Below are 20,323 nucleotides of genomic sequence, written 5' to 3' on the forward strand. Positions count from 1 at the left end.
TTGGATTAGTTTTTAGACTCAGTTCTATCCTTAAAATGTTTGGTTATGTCAATCATGTCAATTGAAAAGAAAAAAGTTAAGTTCAAACAGACAGCAAAATTAACTTTATAGAACCAAGGTCTGAGTTTTAATTCCTTATTGTACCTCTAGTTTTATCCCTGATATTACGGTTTCTGCATATATCTCTTCTTACAAGTAAAAGTGAGGTGTGCATTACAACAAATATATATTATGTATTTTAGTATCTGTATGTGCGAGTAACTATACTATGGGACAGGGGACCTTAAATGCAAAACATCACTTTCTGACATTAAACTAGACGAAGTATACTGTATACAGACTCCATTTACTGTTTAATCTTTACGGAATGACAAGAGAGGATATGTATGTATGTTAGTTTCGGAAAAATCAAGATTATATTTAGATGGAAAGAATTTCTATTGGACATCTACAAGTTGTTGCTGGTTCTGCTTGGACTCCACATTTACAAGAATTTTTGGCACATTATGATGAGACTCGACCAGCAACAACGGAACAATTTCAAAACGTCTGGGTAATGGATACAGGTCAACAATATAATAACAGTCTCAAAATACATACATTTTACATGAATTTAGATAAGCTCATTAGTGATCGTATTCTCTAGCAACTCAAATAATCAGAAGAACAAACTAAATGGGTTGCGTCACAAAATTTAAACTTATCAAGGTACTGAAGGTTGGATCATGTCTGATAAAGCACAACCTAATTGTTAAAACAAAGATACGGCCACATGCTGCGTCTCCTCCTATACCCTGTTATAATCGGCCGAATAAAAATTACATTTAAAAAAATAATAATTAAAAATCCAAGATAAGTTTAATAACTAGATTTTCAGACAGTATTTTGAGTTTAGAGCTGGGTCGAGTGAGTGCTGAGTAGACTAAGATGAGAGGAACCAACTCTAGTGAGTATTTAGAGAGGCGGGTTTCTCTAGGACCTGGAGCAGAGATACAACCTCGGACACCAGTTTCTTTACTCCTTTCCCATACTCTTCTCCCATCCTCTCTATCTCCTACACAAAAAGATCGTTTTGCTTTTCAGGAGTGAAGAAAAAATAGTAGTGTATAGACTTTAAAACTAGAATAAATATAGCTTACTTTTATTTAGTTATTTATTTAGATAGATTACTTAAAATTACTGACATGTAATATTTTGCAAGTTTAGATTGCGAGTTATTACATGCAGAAATATTATTTACTAGCTTTGAAACCCCGTTTTGCCTAAAAACTAAACTTTCGCTATAAAAGACAACCCACTTAACTTAAATTTTCAAAAACGAGCTCAGAACATTCCTATGTTTCTACCAAGTTCCCCAAATCAAAAGTTTAGGCAAATCGGTCCAGGGGTTTCTGAATTATGACAGGAAATACAAACAAACAAACAAACAGACTACTACTTTATAAATATAAAAACCTGAATAAGTTTATTTCTCCGGATATAGAAGTGTAGTCTGACAACCTCCTCGAACCCTAGAGGAGGAGAACTCAACTGCTCGAGGATACCAAACTTTAGATTATTCTTAAACGTATCCTCGCTATACTTCATAGACTCAGTGTTCCCTTAATACAATCAATCAATCAGTCTATATGTCTATGGGTCAATAAGTCAATTTTTCATTCCAAGAGTAAAATAATATCAGATCATACGATACAAGAATAGTTAGAGGTGTCTTTCATACGGATGGGAGATTCAAATCCTTCCCATATTCTGGGGTTTTAGTCTGTATCTTAATATTTTAATAGCTTAGGAACCAAGCGTTGCCTAGAGGTTTCTACGGTTACCTGTAGTTGTACCATAATGACGCTCGAACCCTGGTTCGTTATAATATGGTTCCGGGACAAGGATTAAACTTTGGATTGAGATCAGCACCTAAAATAAAAATAAATGATTGTTGACAGGAATATCAAGAATACAGGAACCGAATTTAATGAATTTGAGCTTCGTCGCTGAACTACCTGCTGCCGGTTCAAATTTGAACCACCGATTCATAAATAAAGATTTAGCAAGAATTTAAATCAGTGCTTCAAATTTGAACCAGTTGACAGTTCATCGACTCTGCAAATTCATTAAATCAGATCACAGGTTAATATTTGAAAAAGCAGAAACCTGCAGAATTGTCGATGTTTCGTGGTTCCATTGTTCTCCCTGAGCTCCTTCCCAGGTTCCCAGAAGAGATAAACAAACCTTCCCGTCCTGATACAGGTTCGGGTTGAATCGAACCGATCCGTTCCCCGTGGTTCGAAACTGTACCTGAACATAGTGTGCTATTGAAATTTTAATTTTTCTTGTGCTTTATCATTTGTGACAAATGTGCGCGAAGCACTGCAGTCATTTTAATGCTAAATTGATCAAAAATAAGTAAACCAGAATTTATATATTACCTTAGGTGGAGAGTGTGGATATTTGCTTGGGAAATAAATATCGAATTCATAAACTCCTCCAGTGTAGGGGGTTCCTTCAGGTCTAAATGTACAGATGATTAAATCATTTTTAACTTGGAGAAAAACAAACTTAATTTCTTATATTTGGATAAATGTTTTACTCAAAGAGTTAAAATATTTTATTATATTATGCTCAACATTTTAAAAAACAATAGGAAAAAAGTGTAAGTAAAAACCAAGTTCTAGATTTTTCCAAAGAAACATCCCATAAAACCAATCAATATCATTAAAACAAAATAGTTAAGTTTGAAATGAAATTCATAAGTTCCCGTGATTCAAGTTTTCCAGGTCAGAATAGGTTGGAGTCATGCAAGGTCTACGTCACATACACTCAGATTTTACCAAATGTTCATTTAACAGTGATCACATTATTTTACCAATAAAATGTATATATTTAACTAACCCAGTAATGATGGCTTTAAGAAGAGTGCTCTTATCATCATCACTTCTCACAAAGAGAGATGATGAAAGGTTTAAAGGAAGAGAACCCTGTGAAGCCAGGCTAGATATGTCCTGGGCAACTCGACATATGACCTAATAAAAAACATATAGTTAACATGCAAGACCAAAATCAAAACTTCAATTAAACCTTGTATAAAAAAGACAAGTATCATGGATCAAAATGTTGAGAAGAAAATATTAATAAGGGTTTATTTTCTTACCGGAAACGAAGGAGCATCACTTCTTGAGTATTCTGACTGGAAAAAATGGGCGTGTTTCCCTAAATTATTGAAAAAATAATTAGAACAGAAAAGTAAAAAGCCTATTTACATAATAAAGCTCTTCGCTAATATATATATATATTTTTATGTTAGCTATAGGTGGAAAAACGGCTGGACCATATTGGCTGACATTTTTGAGTACCCCGGGGGTAAGAAAGGATAATTTTTTTCAAGTGTTTTAAGAATTCCACGGGCAACGCCTGGCACTTCAGCTAGTGATTGATTAATTATAAATAAATAACTATACCTGATTCTGGGAACTCCAAAGTAGTAAACTGGTAAGGTTTTAGAGCTTCTATATATTGAGCTTCTAAGTTATCATCGGTCTAGATTAAAAAAAAATTTAATTGCATAAAAAGCATAGAAATTAACTTGAAGAAGAATGCAGACTGGCAAACCTTTTTATGAAAATTAATACATAGAACGGTAAACCGAATCATATCTCTGGGGAACACATAAATATGTTCATGTTTTATCAATTAATCTCAAAACCTCCAATTCCACCAATAATTAAAGATCATTTTTTGGTTTTTAAACCAAGCACAACTAAATTCGCAGGGAGAAAAAAGACACCGAGCGTCTGAATTTGTTCTTACTTGATCCGGTTGGATAGGGTTAACAGATTGAGAGCTAGTGGATACTCCGTTAGTCCGTACTCCGCCCTCAGCGGTAGCCTCAGGGAGAACACAAGTATTCTTGAGTGCCTGGGTAACCTGGATATATTAACCATAATATTTACGTTCTCCATAATCTTAGAAGTTATAACCGGATAAAATGGAAAAGGATAACAGAACAGAACCAAACACTCATTCAAATTAAGAGAAAACCAGTGCTTAGGATCCGGATCCGTTGGATCCGCAAGACTTTAGCTTCCTGGATCCGGATCCGCAAAAATATGCGGATCCACGGATCCGGATCCAAGAGGTAAAATAGCAACCAAAAACTGCAAAAAAATCTTTTTTACTCCAAAACCCCAAATCTGCACTTTTGAAAAAAGAGAGATTATAAAAATTTCCTCATTTCTGAATGGTTCATCAAGTTTTAGGATAAAAATAAGCGAAAAAAATAAAACCAAAAATTTGAAATTTTTTTTGTTAAAAAATTCAGTAAATTTTAAAGAAATGACCTGGATCCATTTTTCCCAGTGCGGATCCAGGATCCGGATCCGGATCCGGATCCGCATAAAAATTGAATGGATCCTAACCACTGGAGAAAACTATGAAAAATTAATCAACATGCAAGCTCTCAATAATATCTCATTGGAATCAAATGAATCTAAAGTTTTTCTCTACTATACTGCACTTTCAGCTCAACTACAATGTCTGGCAACTCACTCCCTTTTAAGAATTTTAAAAGTTACTTGATTAGAGAGTAGAAGGAACTCTTTGGCTAGATTATCTCCTCCAGATGCTGAAGCATGATCCTCATTCTTTACAGGTTTACCCTTCTCCGCTTTGGGAACAGAACCGTTAGCACTAGCTTTACCTGGGATAAAAAGCAGTAGGATACATTATGAAATATTTGAGTTTTTGTCACAAACTCAAATTTTCTCATAACTTTATTTTTGCAACCTGATGGTATAAATCTTTGATATTTCAAACATATACCATTTGATCTAGTTGTGTTAATAGTTTAATATATCTAAGATCTACGGCATCAGGTTGCAAAGATAAAAAGCTCAGTTACTTTATATTAAAGACTTCTAACTATCATATATTTAGATTGTCTGATGGTCAAATCGACTAAAGTTGGCCGATAGGGTCAAGATATTTTGAGGACCTCACATGACTTCGAGAAAATATTCAAATTCTTTAAGACAAAATAGATATATTTTCTATTTTACTCCACTTATGACAAGATGTATTTTCTATTTTACTCCACTTCTGACTTCATGTGTAATTGATTTTCTTAAAGCACGAGTTTTTAGCATTATTTAAAATGAGATATTACCTATCCTACTAATCATGATCTTAGCTTGCTGCTCTAGGTTCTGTAGAAGAAAATGAATTGAATTCTTCTGATCAGGAAGTGGGCCTAGGAGGGAGAGAAGCGTACTCTGAGTACTCAACTCCTTTATAATCCCCACCAGCATCCTGTACACGGAAGGATGGCGTCCTATTTCCAGGAAGCTATTGGACTGCAGCTTGGACTCAATGAAGGGAATGAGAGCTGAACCTTCAAGAACAGCGTAGAGATCGGAGAGAGGATTGATAGGACCATCTTCCGCCAGCTCATCCTGCAATTCAGCAAGTTAATGATTTTACAAAATTTACCTTGAAAGGATTTTATGATTTAAAAAATCAAATTAAAGGGAGTGACCGGCAATGTATGGTAGTTGAACTGAGAATGTAGTATTGTGGAGACATTTTTTAGGATTCATTTGAGAATTATAAATCTTTTTAATGATGTGTAATTACTGAGTTTGAGAGCAAAGTCAACGTTCAAAATCATCCATTTGGGTGGTTACGTTTTGAGAATTGATTTTTTTTAATGACATTTGACATATGACATTTAACAGTTAAATAACGACGACAAAAAATGTAAAAAAATCTACAGTAAACTAATTAGATGTTTAGGAACATATTTCTCAATTGAAATTCTCTCAATGTTAGAATCAATTATTTCTTTTTCGTCATTATATTGAATTTCTTATTCTTCATGAATTTCTCCGCAGATTTCTTCAAATTCTTCAAATGTCGTCTTTTCAATAAAAATTCCAAGAAATCTACAGAAACTGTTCCTAAACAATAACACATTGTAGAATTTTTACTACATTTTTTCGTCGTTTCTATTGAATAATTTTTTTAACCGATTCTCAAAATCATCCCTCAAAAATGACCAATCTATGAGGATTTAAAGATAGAATTTACGCTCTTGCTGAACAAATAAGCACCTTAAAAAAAGTCTTATAGGTCTCATTTTATTTCTAAAAAAATTCTTAAGAACAATACATTCTCAGTTCAACTATATTGCTGGTCACTCCCTTAAAGAGAGAATTGTCTAGATTAAATTTAAAAAATTATTTAAAAAGATTTGAAGACAATCGGAAAATTGATTGTGCTCCCAAGCTATCAGTTCTACCCGCGAAAACCCGGGTTAAACCTTAGAACTAAGATTGGTTGCGATTTTTTTTTTACGACTGGGTTCCATCAACAAAATTCAGACCATTTGATCCAGCCATTTGGCCGGTTATAAGGAATATATATAGGAATGTCTTGTTTTATTATATAGATTAATCTTATACCAAATTATATACCCACTCCTATAAAAAAAACGTTTGTTTTGAATTCGTTTTGAATTCATATAATCAGTGCTTAGGATCCATTTAATTTTGATGCGGATCCGGATCCTGGATCTGCATTGAAAAAAAATGGATCCAAGTCATTTCTTTAAGATTTACTGATTTTTTTTTTAACAAAAAATAAATTTCAATTTTTTAGTTTTATTTTTTTCGCTTATTTTTATCCTAAAACTTGATGAGCCATTTAGAAATGAGGAAATTTTTATAATCTCTCTTTTTTCAAAACATCAGATTTGGGTTTTATGATTAAAAAAGTTTTTTTTTGCAGTTTTTGGTTGATATTTTACCCCTTGGATCCGCATATTTTTGCAGATCCGAATCCAGGAAGCCAAAATCTTGCGGATCCAACGGATTCAGATCCTAAGCACTGCATGTAATCAACTATAAAATGTGTTGTTAAAAGCTGAACACAGATGATAGATCAAAATTAAGTCGACCCTGTAGGAGTTGACCCCTCTTCTGTTCTACTGACCTGGGCAGCTACGTCATCAGGCGAATGTTTTCGTTTTCTCCTGCTACTGTTTGATCTAGCATGGGAGTTCACATCTACAGGAGGTAAACCTAGTTAAGGAAGAAAAGGTATTCAAATTTAGAAAAAAATACAAATAAATATAATAAACCAGATAATTTATTGCTACAGGAGCAAATATTTCTTTAATCCATTGCAGACGCTTAAAATCAATGAATATATAACGAAACATAAAATAGCAATACATTTGGTGGGAATTCACTGATATTTAATAATAATTTAAGATGCGAACCACGTAATAAATAAATGAACCGTCCCTTTAAACATGAATCTACCTTCTCCGGGATTATCTGATATGAGGTCGGGAAGGTTTCGACTCAGGAGGCTCTGCTGTACTATGTGTATTCGCTTAAGCTCTAGGAGAATCTTTTCAAGAACAAGTTCTATCTGTTTATCCTTCTCAAGCTGAGCTGCCATGAACGCTTTCACATCCCATCCCTTGTTATTGTAGGAGGAGTATCCTATACCTAGAAGAACAAGGATAAATATTTTTAGGAAAAAAGGAGCTTAAGAAAAGTTCTACAACAAATAAAAAGCATATAACAACCTTTTGCCATCTTTTTCGTCGGAGACTCATCCTTCTTTTTCTTCTCTGTTTTGGATTTTTGAAAAGTTAGTCCGAACAATTTTGAGGTCTTTTCCTTCTTCTCATCTTTCTTTGGAGGTTTAGGCCGGTCAAATCTGGACTCGACGGCTGTAGGAGGCAGCCTGACCGGAGACGGGATATCTGATACATACTTATGGTTCGCCCTCGGCACAATCTCGCTTACAAGCGCGAGACGTAGTAGATGATGTTCGATATCTATATACGCTCCGTTAGGGTATCGGATCTTGTCGTTTCTCTCCGAGTGCATATCCAACCTAGCCCAGGTGCTCAGGAAGTTTCGAATGTCCTTAACATTTATATTTTTATCCTACATGTTTTCACAAGTAGAAAAAGGCACTTCTTAGAAAAAATCAGTTACAATAAAAATCCTCAACATATAATTTTTTAAAACATGACGATTAAAAGTGTTTACTGGTTCTTACTGTATATTCTAATTACATTAACTCAAAACATGGATACACTAAGAATTCAGGGTTGACGTGTACCGGGCGTCTAACATGTGGGATTTAAGAAACGCATGATGGACAGAAAGAAAATATTTATATTTCCATGACTACTGAGACGAAGTTTTTGTTTTGCTCCGAAACACTGTGGAGCGCTGTAAATGCAGACAATACGTACAACACATGTATGATAACCGCAAAATATCTAACTAGATAGATGACTATAAAGAAATGTACAGCAATATACAGCTGTCTAATTAGTAAAATCCGTCCTGGCTACACGGTGGGCGGTCCGCGTCGACTCTGTATCCTGCCTAGTTGACCCAGGACTTGAAATTCTAAAATATTTACCGTGAGAACGGACTTCATATCCCGAGCTGGATCCCAGTAGGTTAACTTAAGAATCTCCATAGTTGTAACCCTCAGCATCATACTGCCCTGTAGACGAGGACGAATCACCTAAATCAAATCATTTCCCAAATTAAATTTTTTCGTTTAAATTTCCTCCAAAATGGTGTTCAACGAATTATTATAGAAAAAATAATCCTGCTTTTCAAACTTAATTTGTGCCCATTCATTGTCCAATCTATAATTGCAATCTTTGAGGGGAGCGTCTACAAATACTATTCAAGTTCTTTTTTTGCTAAATTGAGGAAAATAATTACCTTGACTAGAGGAGGAAAGAACGGATATAAATCCATTGAGAAGTCTAGCTGTAGCTCAATATAATCATAACCAAACTCCTCATTCACCTTCATCAGGTCCTCGTTCAACTTGGTTCCCTGGAAGTTACTCAACTTCACGTTCCACTGGAATATATTATCATCTACTGTATCCGCAACTACACCCTGAACACCTCGAGTCTGCATGATCGCCACCAGATCGTTGATCAGAATACCAGACGCAGCTGCACTTGTGAACACCTGTTTAGGTTGGCTGTTCTTCAAACTAGGATCATGGTAAACTTCCTGAAATAATTGTAATAATAGAAATTGTCATTAAAACTGTTCTTTCTGAAATGTTGTGTCCAACCAACCAACCAGAAGCATCCAAGCAACCAAACAAGCATCTAAGCAACCAAGCAAGCATCTAAGCAACCAAACAACCACCCAAATACCCACCCACGCATCCAAGCTTCCGAGTATCAAAGCATTCAAGCATTAAAGTATCCAAGTATCCAAGCATCCAAGCAACCAACCACCCACCCATTCAACCAAGCAAGCATCCAAGCATCCGAGCATCCAAGCATCCAAGCAAGCATCCATGCATCCAAGCATCTCAATCAACCAACGACCAAACCAACCAACCTGTAAAGACAATCCTGCAGAATCCTCCTGGTCTGCACACTTCCCGTTCCTACTCTCAGCTCTCAGCTCCTCCTCCTTAGCTTTCCATCTTTTCCTTCTCCTAGCAATCAGAAGCTCTGTATTGAAATCCTTGTCTAGCATATCATCCAACTGTGCATCCTCTATATCTGACTCATGCTCTAAATAGTTTTTAACTTAAAGGGAGTTTTCGCGAGAAATGAAAGGGGGTATTCGCGAACACTTTCTTTAACATGTAGCTTAATTTAAGTTTTTTTCACCAAAATGTTCTTTAAAGGACTGTCTAGTGTCTATGTAACTTAAAGTGACCCTCCATTTAAAGATTGAAATGACTAATTCATAACATGAACCTTTAAACCTTCCTCTGCGCAACAATTTCAAAACAGGAACCGTTAAACCTTCTTATGCGCAACAATTTCATAACAGGAACCTTTAAACCTTTCTCTGCGCAACAAATTCATAACAGGAACCGTTAAACCTTCCTTTGCGCAACAATTTCATAAAAGGAACCTTTAAACCTTTCTCTGCGCAACAATTTCATAACAGGAACCTTTAAACCTTTCTCTGCGGAACAATGAGGAAGATAGTCTCGTTTTTCTATTTTTGAAATTGATTAATTCTGTAAATGTCTGCTTCATAAATCCGCACATATAAATTATAGAGAAACCACAAATCAAAATACTATAAAATTTAAAGGGATCCCTTGAAAATCAGAAATATGACTAAAAAAGTGCGTCGAAAGTCCCTTTGAGAAGCAAGAAAATGGTTTATCAGAGTAGATTTTGATAGATATTTGACCTGATCCTGATGAAGCAGATCCGTCATCATCTTCCTCATCCTCACTATCCATCATATTCACACTGTTCGTTCTGTTCCTGCTGTCTCTAGTACTGTACAAAGACAAGCTCTTGTTCAGGATACAGGACAAACTGAACAAAAATATATCAATAAAATTAAAGAGTAATTGCAATTCTTTATAAAGAAAAATTGTATCCTTTACTTAATCATCTCTTTAGTTTTATCTTTAGACGCAAATCCCACAAAGACGGGAAAAGAAATGTAAAAAGAAAATGGGTTCGATGACAAAAACTGAGAAAAAGGTTAATTTAAATATTGATTGTCAAGGATTTAAAATGAAGAATACAGAAAGAATAAAGTTAATATAAACCTGAGTGTATCCGTACTGTCTAAAATATACTCGTTCAGTGCATTACACCAGAGCTGTAGTCCTGGTTCAGCTTCTATAAAGAAGTTTTCCTCCTGAAATATCATATCTTCAACAACACATCTATTAATCAATCACACAACAAGCAAAAAAGGCTGAAAAAGGTCAACACTTAAAAATGTATTGAATCCAAGTGTGAATATATAAAGTGGTGGGACTAGGGTGTGTTTAAACAAATCAAACAAAATAACGAAGATAGTGAACAAAGCTCATTGGCCAAGTTTCTGAGTAGTCCTGCATGATAAGTCGAGAGGTCCTTTACCTACCTTAGATCTACACACATTTTACAAAACAATAAATTGCACATGATCACACAAATTTTAACAAAATGTGCATTGACTAAAGATGTATTGTTTGACCTGATAGTTCGGATAGTTAAGAGGACAGTAGAGCGTGAAATGTTGATTCTTGTCAATGATGAAGATTATTGTTGCCTTCCCATCCTCCGTTCTTGAAATCTTCTTCAGGGAGATTATTTTCTCAGGACTGTCCGAGCAACTAGGCTCAGTCTAAACATTAAAACAGAATAATAAAACAGATGTAAAATAATAACAGGGCGCTCCTTCAGCAGACCAGTTCTTGGGATCCATTTATTTTTGATGCGGATCCAGATCCGCCCTGAATAAAATGGATCAGGATCCAGGTCATATACAATTCTTTAAATTTACTGAATTTTCTGATTTTTTTTTCATTTGTTCGCCCATCTTATTGCTTAAACTTGATGAACCATGAAATTTTTTAAAAGTCTATCATTTTAACCCAGATTAAGGGTTTGAGAGCAAAGTTTTCTTTAGTTTTTAACTGATATTTTGCCCCGTGGATCCTCATATTTTTGCGGATTCGGATTTTAAGCACTGTAAGCAGCCATCTTTAGTACTTATTAATGTACGCAAAACTCGTAAATTTTGTACGATATGGCGCTAATCTATAACGCTTGAACTAGATTATCAAAATTTTTAAATTGAAGAGATTAAGTACTTGTTCCGTAAATAACAGCCGACTTTTTATTCGCAGTGAGGTTTTTAATTTGATTCCAGTATCTTTACCCAAAATGAACTACTAACAAATGATTAGAGGTTGCTGAAGTTACTGACAATACAAAGGCTCCAAAAAAGCTTAATTTTAGTTTTAGCGTATTTTGACCATATATGTGGTAAAATCTGGTATAAAAGTTGTAATTGCATTTGTTCATCGCTTGTCCTGAATGAAGAACTTCAGATAAAAATAGATTGTTTTTAATTTTTACTTTACTGACTTGCCTTTGAACCCGACCTTACATTTTAACGGTAATTTCTACATATTGTTTGTGTAACGGTCTATCATGAATCTACTACCTGCCATCCTGTAAACTCGGAAAGGAGCGGATCCGAACAGTCCGAAGTATCCATATCTTCCATTTTTCTAAAACATAACAAACATCTTTCCAAGTTGAAGTATCAAAAAATAAATGTATATAACTGTTGTTTATCACAGATGATTTCACTTCCTCTGAAGTTGGTTCTAAACCGGCTGTAATTTCTTGCAACAAGTTTAACTGAACAATGTTTACATGATCTAATGTTTAGATGTAGATCAAGTTTCTTCTGGAAGCAAAGGTTCTACCACAGGTTGGAAATACAACCCTGCCATAGCTTCCTGTACAGCTCGGAGGCATCCTATACTTTCAACATATCCACCAGCTCGCTCAGTTTCATTTGCAGTTCGGATATTCTTGGTAAATCCTTCGGTTATCAGCAACTGAATAAAGTAAGCTTTAATTATCTATTATTTTAACAAATATTTTTCATTTTTTGTAACTCAAAATCTTTTCAAAAAAATGAGGGGAAAAATTTAAGAAGATGTGCCGTCCTTTTTTATTTAGTGTGACATACCTTCCCCCCCCCCCGTATGACCTCGCTATAAACTCATAATATTTTTGTAGTAATTAAGACTCTTGTGTGTAAAAAAAAACCTTCTCTAGGACAGATTTGGGAAGTTGCCGCTTGGGAAATTGCAAAGTTGGGAGCTTGCCACTTGGGAAATTGCAAAGTTGGGAGCTTGTCACTTGGGAAATTGCAAAGTTGGGAGCTTGTCACTTGGGAAATTGCAAAGTTGGGAGCTTGTCACTTGGGAAATTGCAAAGTTGGGAGCTTGTCACTTGGGAAATTGCAAAGTTGGGAGCTTGCCACTTGGGAAAATACCATTTGGAAAAGTACCTAACATCGTTAAAAACCCTTCCGTATTAAATATCCGTACCTTAGTGGAGGGTGGAGAAGGACCCATGAAATCTTGATGTAAAGGTTCATAAATAAAAGGTTTATCCTCCGGTAGGTTCAAAAGTGCTCCCGGTCGAATCGTGTCTTGACCTAAAAAATGTAAAGATCAAAAAATATTTTAATAATTTTGAGAGAAAAAATGTTTTAAGAATTTTGAAGATTACCAGTAGAAAAAACTATTTTCTTCTTCTCCTGTTTCAAGACTTCCTCCCTGTGCTGCTCAAGGATCTTCTCCGCATCCTCGTCCCCGAACATGAGATCATCAATCAGCTTCTCCTTGTTCCTGATCTTTGCAGCTTTCTCCGCCTCCTCCAAGATCTGCTGCTCCTTGCTAACCTTCGCTCTGAGACTTCGTTCCTCCAGGAGCATATCCTCTAACTCCAGGGATTCTTTGGTTGGTTTTATTCTGTTCTTTAAAATCTGTTCTTTATTCGCTTCTTTATAGGTTTGAATAGTTTTATTAGTTTCAATGATATCAATATTGTTTGAGAGGTTGTATATTACATCTTCAACCATCTCCAGATAATCATTGTAATCCTTTAAACTTCCGAAATCCTCAGCTTGTTTGTTAAAATCTCTCCACAAAGAAACAAAGTTTTAAAACTTTAAAAAACTTAGATTTTTATACATTAAAAAATTAAGTAATTAATTGTCAAGTTCAACAATATCTTTTACCCGGAAAAAGAAAAAAGTGGGACTTGCATTTTTTATGGTTTTTAAATTCTTTAAGTTATTTGCAAAACTGGTACGAGAGGAAATAATAAAAAGAACTTCCGATATGCAAATTTGTGTACACTGTACACAGGGGTAAACCTTGCATCCCCCCCCTCATGAAAAATAATTTTATTTCCACAGTGTTGATTACATAATAATATTTTACCCTGCTTCAGTGCTTATATTAGAACTACGAAGAATTAAAGATAAGAGATAACTGAGAATTAATGCGAAATCTGAAACTCTGAGAAAATTAGATTTTTTAAAAAGTTTGTCTCTGCCTGAGAATACGTCTCCGTATATCGACCTCCTTATCAATAATTGCGTCCTCGAAGAGCTGAAGACGAAAATTTGTTCTTCTCAAGGGTACATTACACTCAGGACAGGAACCAGAACCTACGACGGAGAAAACATTTTAATATTTTTTTTTCTTTGTCAACCAAACCATGATCTATAAATGATAACGTCTCGTTAGAAGAAAAATATCCAATTACAGTTAAATATAACATAATAAGAAATAATTAGACAGAGAAATGTGCACGTAGATAAAATTTGAAGTAAGATAAGGGTTTCAAGAACCTTTAATTGGGATTTAGATTCCAACTTATTCTAGGATTACTTAATAGGATAACAGGGTAACAATTCTTTTCTACAATTTCATGGTTGTTTAAACTCTCAGATTTCTTGATTATTTGAACAGGAAGAAGCATGTACAATGTACATTATTCACGAAGATGTACTGCCACTGGAAATAAGAAAAAGTATGGATGATTAATGTATCTTGTTGTATGATGTTAATGTTGTATAATGTAGGATTTATGCAATATTCAATATTCATCATAGTTGACTATTGTAAAATGTAAAATTAATGTATAATGGTGTTCATTTCTAAAATTCTTTTGTAGGGCTTATGCAAATATTTCAATCTAGAAACCTGTCCTCTTGTTTTAGTATCAATCCATTTAATAACCTCTATATTTACATGTCTCCGAGTATAAATTAATGGGATAGATCAGTTTCATATTTTTTTTTGGAAATACATTTGTAACGTTTATTCAGGTTTAATAAGTTCCTTTAGATATTCAGCTGCTACAGTTCAGGATCTGTCAACTGGTCTGTGAAGAGGCTATCTACAAGGAGCAACTTATCCTGCATCAAGATATCTTGTTCCTCAACTGTTTCTACAATAGATCCCGTCCTCGTAGATCCTCATGAACTCTTTACCTGAAGTCCTTGGTCTATATTGGTATTCGAGCTGCTCCTTATTTCGGGTGTCTCTGTCGAGAGAACCAGCTCGAGAATATAGAGCTTCTGCATGTCTTTGGAGTTACTGGCTGCTCTGTATCTTAAGTGTCCCTGTCAATAGAACCAACTCAAGAATATAAAGCTTCTGCATGTCTTTGGAGTTCCTGGCTGCTCTGTATCTTAAGTGTCCCTGTCAATAGAACCAACTCAAGAATATAAAGCTTCTGCATGTCTTTGAGGTCCTGGCTGCTCTGTATCTTGGGGTCCCTGTCAATCGAACCAACTTGAGAATATGGAGCTTCTGTATGTCTTATTAATACTTTGGCTGCTCCAAGGCCCCAGTAGCTCTGCTCATAGATCCAGTTGGAGAAGAAAGACTGGATCCTCCAGCTGATATGTCTGACCGAGAACTAGATGGAGAGTAAAGAAAGTCCTCTGATGTCCTTATTGATGCTGAGGATTCCGAGAATGTATATTTATGTTGGAGGAGGGGGAAGGGGGCTGGCGTCCTCCCTAGTCATCTGGTAGTCATGGTAAAGATATATCAGTCTGAGAGCTGTCCATGAAGTGCCCAGGCCTTAGTTGGATAAACGGAGCTGAGCTCTAACGTCTATCCTGTATAAGGTCCTGGAGTACACTGTTCCTATTCTCCATGTTCTCTACTCAGCTTAGATTCAGACAAAGGGTTGAGGGGGTTGGTATCATATTCTAACTAATACACCAAGCTTTAAATACTACACTAATGTATGATTAATGTATCATTGTACTAACCTGCTTCAAAATGTAAGATGCATATTTTATTGTACTCGATGGTCGTTAATTGTAAAATGTAAAATTTAAGTATCATTGTATTCAATTATAAAATGTAAAAATTAATTATAATTGTACCGGCCTTAATGTTGGTAATCACAATTTCAATGTACCAATTGTATAAAGAAGTATTTGAGAATTATTTCTTAATGGCTGTATTCTAATTTAACTTAGTGGTTCTATTGAGTTTCCCAATCAAGATCTGAGGCTTAACGGTCCAGAGGTTCATGAGTTTTAAACAGACATCAAAACAAACAAACAAACAAGCATAAAGACAGACAGACAAACAGAAAAACAGAAATTACTACTTTATATATATACGTATTGTTGATTTTATAATGTACAGATTATTTTAATCGTGTTCACTGGTCACCTTTAACGAAGAGAAGTTCTACACAGCTTTCACAAAGGTTGTGTCCGCACACGTTCACCATGAGCTTCATGTTCGGGTTCCTGTAGCTTGTTGTTTTGCATCGTGGACAAACAGCCTCCATTTTCTTTCTGCAAACCAGAGAATCAGGTTTAATGATCAATATGAACCAAGGAAAAATACATTTTTGAAAACCTTACATAAAGGATTTTAGGGTTTTAAATTAAAGAGATATTTAAAGTTTCTCCATTTTGTGTCGAGTTTGCCACTGATTTTCCTGCAAGTCTCTAATCCCTCAAAAACCTTTGTTTAAAACATATTAAGATATCACAAGTAGATAAAAGAGTTTTAAGTTTTGACAACTGCGTAATATGTTTTGTATGGAGGAGAGAACACTGCTTTATGATTTTAATTCTCCAGCTTCAAACTGTCCAATATTGTAGAAGCAGGCTTGTACTTCTCTACCAGCAAAAAATCTTCCATTGAGATCTACCAGAGCTAAAATATACAAATTTACTTGATTCTATTCCAATTCAAAACCAATGTAAAAAATAAAAATTTAATTTTAATGCTAAACATTTCCCCCTTGAAAATTTTATTTTATTTCCACTAATTCAGCGATCAAACAATAATATTCTTAACCGACTGGGGAGTAAATGATTTTTTAAAGAAAAGGGCGCTGAATGGATAAGCATTAAGCCATAACAACCATTATGATTCTAAATCTAATTTCAAAATACTGGCTTTTTATCACTTCTAGGGACGGTAAAGTTAAATTAGAGGTGAGGCAAGTGGAAAAACTTTACTATTTTCACATTTACTATGTTTCAATTACTATTTTAACTATATTTCAATGTTTTACAAATGTAAGAAACTTTGAAAAGATATTTCAGTTTAACCATAGATTAAAATAATACCTTTAATCGCTGATTCTATCCGTTTAAATTCAAGGAATATTCTCACTGCTTCATGTTCAGGTACATTTTCTAGCTCAACTATTTTAACCTGATAAAAAATAATTTTTTTTCTTTCTAAGATTTGTTTAAAAACTATAGAATATCATTATATCATTTTCAGAACTCTATTAATTACATTTTTCGCTTCATGTTTTCATTATTCATCTTTAAAAAAAACTTACTGAATTAATTTCTCCGTATTTCCCCTCGCATTCTTCTTTTACTTCAGGTTCTAGTTCCTCATCAACTTCTCCAGGTGCAACCATATTCTTAACAGAGACATTTTCAGATGGGATCTAACCGATAAATCTACAAAATAATTGACGGAAAAAAGTATTGTTAGTTTTGCTCACCTTACACATAACAACCTTGGTCGGGTTTTTGATTAACTCCGTAACGGAAAGTTTTGGAGCTGGGGGAGGAGGAGCTTTAAATGGTTCCGGAGCTTTAAACGGTTCAGGTGTTCTAAACTCGTCCGGAACATCTGCTCCGTATTCCGAGTCGTCTCCGGTCCCATAATCTGGAACGATACCACCCGTACTCGATCCATACTCGTCTCCGTATATATTTGAGGGAGGTGGGATAGCAGCACCCCCCGTTGTAGGTTCAGGTTCAGACAGAGATCGTTCATCCTCTTTTAACAGAACAATATCAGTTATCGTAACCTTTAATTCTAATAGCCATTGCCAGAGTTGTGTGTATGGAATGATTATGATGTATTATTAAGGAGTTACCTCTTACAATTCTCCCTCCTCGTTTAGATGTTTTCTCCACCTGTAGAGCTTTAGCTATACCCTGTCCAGATTTCCCAAGACCACCACCCTCCTACACAAAACAATTATATAAGAAAATATTTAACTAATTTTTCAGTTAAATAGATTTTTGTTCAATTTACTCCGGTTTACCTTATATCCGTATTTTGCCATTAATTTAGCTGCAAAACCCATTCCAGAGGAAGGCGCTGCCTTGGCGGAGTTAAACATGGATGGCGGAGGAGAGGCGGAGCTTTCTATCAAGGAAGGAGGTGGTGCTATGGCAGCTCCGCCACCTAGGATTATACGTACCATATAAATGAAGTTTCTATTGTATTGAAATGTACAAAGTTTAAGAATTTAACGAAATTAATTTCTTACTTCTAGCTCTGTCTCGATCTTTATCATATTCATCATCCTCAAAGCTAGGTCGTCCACCGAACCCAGCAAATCCAGCTGGAGCTTTCATCTGTTCATCGCAGTTATTAAACCTTTCTCTCGCCAGCATTTGATTTTTAGCAATATAAGGTCTCTTTCTGCCAGGTATTTCCTCAGTATCATTCTCAGAACCATTCCCAGGACCAGGATCCACTGATCTCATTTCTACAGAATAAAATTGGAACTATTGATTGCAGAAAAAATTTAATTTTTGGTTTTATTTTTGATCGACGAACTTTTATAATCTTTAATTGTTTTTGATCACACTGAAATAGTTGTTAACTGTAAAATTGAGATTTTGAATTGCTAAATCAAACTATTTTTTTAAAAACATTTTCTGACAAATCTCGAAAATAAAAGTTACGGCAACCCTACTTGATATCATTATTATTACCTTTCACGACTTTTTCATAATCATTCGGCCACAGTGGATCATATTCGCGTTCAACTTTGGGTTCTAATGGTATCAAACTGTCGCCTGAACCTTTGTAGAACGGCTAAAAAACATCATACATAAACTTCTTAGAATACGTTGGGATACATTTACAGTAATTGTTAACTGTTAAAATTGGGGTATTTTCAAAAATTGTAAATGACGACAATTTTTTAGGTTTTGTCATCATTGAAGATAAAAACAGACAGACACCCAAACAGAATATATATTGATACCGAGGTAAAATCTTAATTTATGATTTGATTTCTCTCTCACCTTTCCGCCGAAAGAAAATTTATTCTCATCGTCATTTTCTTTCTTATTTTTCTTGAAGTCGATGACTGGGGCTAGGACTGTTTTGTTTTTGATGATTTCCCTAGATTTTGGAGTTTGAATTGCTTTCTTAAGGTGCATCTGATTGTGCATTAACCGTATACCCTACAATATTTTTATTATTATATAAAATTTCTTGAATAGGTCTTTCAACCACGAAAAACGACGGAAAAGGGAAAAATGATTTATTTACTATTTAAGAACTGCAATAGTTTAGAAAATAAAAAAAAAATTTAAAAAACATCTAAGTCAACCATTCCCTTAATGACTAAATGATTTAGTTCAAATAAAAATATCTTCACATGGATCAAATTATTTTCAGAACAGTACCTTAACATTTTTTATATCAAAGTTTTTAAAAGTTTTTGGTTCATTCTGGGACCGATAAACTAATGATTTTTTTATTTCAAATTTTGACCTGAGACCATCCAGCCACCTGGCTCTCCTTCTCCTTTACGATATCGTCATCGTCGTCATACAAGGACATATTTACTCGATGTAAATTTTCTGAAATTTTAGCTGCGGCTAGGACAGTCTAGGGAGCCGAGCGCTGCGGCCACATGTCTTACATTTCAGATCCATGTACAAAATTGATAGGAGGGGGGGGCCGGGGGGGTCCAAAAATCGTATACTAGGAAATTACCAATTTGTTTGAACTTTTATAAAATCTACACAAAAACGTTAGTTTTTAGCACCATTACGTCCCTTACCGACATATAAATGATTTGATACCCAGACTTGCACCCAGGATTGCGCATATTTTATGCTAAAATCCCTTTGTGTTCCCAATTGCAAATTGAGCTAAGCCAGGTTTCTTCTATAAGTTTCTGTTGAAATCGGACCTTCAACGATATTTCACAATCTACTTGCAGACTTTTGACGTGACGTGACTATCCCAGGCAAGGGAGGGTCCATCAATCTTGTTGAACTTGTACTTTGTACTTTGAAAATATTTGGTCTATGTCTTTCTAAACGAATCAAAAATTATAATTTATGAAAGTACACTAAGGTAAATAAAAAGTGTTATAATGACTGGTCTGTCGCCTTCGGTTGATATATTAAATTTAGTCAGCAAAGGAGGCTTTGAAATCGAATTTTTCTGAATTTTCATCCAAATCTTCACAATTGTTCGAACATTATTTTCTCCGGGAACTCCAATCCCTACCGCACCGGCGCGGCGGATTATTGGTTGGTTCAGATTTCTGTTAAAATTAGCTACGGGGCATCTGACTTCCTTACAAATACGACATTTTAGACTATCTTACCAGAAGGGTGTCATATTAATTGGACTATAATGATCGATTGGACGAATTGGACTAACGTTCAATTGGACAAATTTTTCAATGTTATTTGAATTACATCTTGTAAAGTTTTTGGTATTT

The 20,323-nt window shown here is 34.9% G+C and overlaps 3 protein-coding genes across 3 annotated transcripts; all 3 read right to left on the reverse strand.

Annotated features, from left to right (window-relative positions):
- Positions 1-209: 209 nt before the first annotated feature.
- LOC111706168 (uncharacterized) lies at positions 210-12,046 on the reverse strand. Its single transcript, XM_023478961.1, has 21 exons — positions 11,970-12,046; positions 10,995-11,144; positions 10,579-10,670; positions 10,209-10,339; positions 9,393-9,571; positions 8,751-9,053; positions 8,437-8,544; positions 7,583-7,928; positions 7,311-7,502; positions 6,979-7,067; positions 5,156-5,441; positions 4,566-4,690; positions 3,802-3,918; positions 3,453-3,531; positions 3,146-3,204; positions 2,887-3,017; positions 2,424-2,505; positions 2,149-2,292; positions 1,824-1,911; positions 1,456-1,601; positions 210-1,054 (listed from the first exon to the last, which is right to left on the reverse strand). The coding sequence occupies exons 1-21, from the start codon at positions 12,030-12,032 to the stop codon at positions 944-946; spliced, it is 3,021 nt and encodes a 1,006-aa protein (XP_023334729.1). The 5' UTR covers positions 12,033-12,046; the 3' UTR covers positions 210-943.
- Positions 12,032-16,166, reverse strand: LOC111706170 (CDK-activating kinase assembly factor MAT1). Its single transcript, XM_023478963.1, has 5 exons — positions 16,033-16,166; positions 13,886-14,000; positions 13,055-13,467; positions 12,871-12,980; positions 12,032-12,372 (listed from the first exon to the last, which is right to left on the reverse strand). Exons 1-5 carry the CDS (start codon positions 16,151-16,153, stop codon positions 12,208-12,210), a joined length of 924 nt encoding a protein of 307 aa, XP_023334731.1. The 5' UTR covers positions 16,154-16,166; the 3' UTR covers positions 12,032-12,207.
- LOC111706169 (splicing factor 45) lies at positions 16,158-19,447 on the reverse strand. The gene is made up of 10 exons (XM_023478962.1): positions 19,360-19,447; positions 18,885-19,046; positions 18,570-18,672; positions 18,119-18,340; positions 17,891-18,033; positions 17,720-17,810; positions 17,339-17,619; positions 17,168-17,254; positions 16,947-17,034; positions 16,158-16,527 (listed from the first exon to the last, which is right to left on the reverse strand). Exons 1-10 carry the CDS (start codon positions 19,426-19,428, stop codon positions 16,430-16,432), a joined length of 1,344 nt encoding a protein of 447 aa, XP_023334730.1. The 5' UTR covers positions 19,429-19,447; the 3' UTR covers positions 16,158-16,429.
- Positions 19,448-20,323: the final 876 nt, after the last annotated feature.

The sequence above is a fragment of the Eurytemora carolleeae genome, unplaced genomic scaffold, assembly GCF_000591075.1.
Source record: "Eurytemora carolleeae unplaced genomic scaffold, Eaff_2.0 scaffold666, whole genome shotgun sequence".
Taxonomy (NCBI): Eukaryota; Metazoa; Arthropoda; class Copepoda; order Calanoida; family Temoridae; genus Eurytemora; species Eurytemora carolleeae.

Bases quoted from the DNA above. Each gene is read 5' to 3' on its own strand.
- LOC111706168 (XM_023478961.1), bottom strand. From the start codon at position 12,032: ATGGAAGATATGGATACTTCGGACTGTTCGGATCCGCTCCTTTCCGAG. The intron at 10,340-10,578 runs GTTTATATTAAC...ATTTTTGTTCAG, and splicing joins GACAGTACGGATACACTCAG to TTTGTCCTGTATCCTGAACA. The intron at 7,503-7,582 runs GTTGTTATATGC...TTGTTCTTCTAG, and splicing joins GACGAAAAAGATGGCAAAAG to GTATAGGATACTCCTCCTAC.
- LOC111706170 (XM_023478963.1), bottom strand. From the start codon at position 16,153: ATGGAGGCTGTTTGTCCACGATGCAAAACAACAAGCTACAGGAACCCG. The intron at 14,001-16,032 runs GTGACCAGTGAA...TCTCCGTCGTAG, and splicing joins AGAACTTCTCTTCGTTAAAG to GTTCTGGTTCCTGTCCTGAG. The intron at 13,468-13,885 runs GCAGAGACAAAC...TTCTTTGTGGAG, and splicing joins ATACGGAGACGTATTCTCAG to AGATTTTAACAAACAAGCTG.
- LOC111706169 (XM_023478962.1), bottom strand. From the start codon at position 19,428: ATGTCCTTGTATGACGACGATGACGATATCGTAAAGGAGAAGGAGAGC. The intron at 18,673-18,884 runs GTGAGAGAGAAA...GATGTTTTTTAG, and splicing joins AATTTTCTTTCGGCGGAAAG to CCGTTCTACAAAGGTTCAGG. The intron at 17,035-17,167 runs GTAAGTTTTTTT...ATTTTTTATCAG, and splicing joins AATACGGAGAAATTAATTCA to GTTAAAATAGTTGAGCTAGA.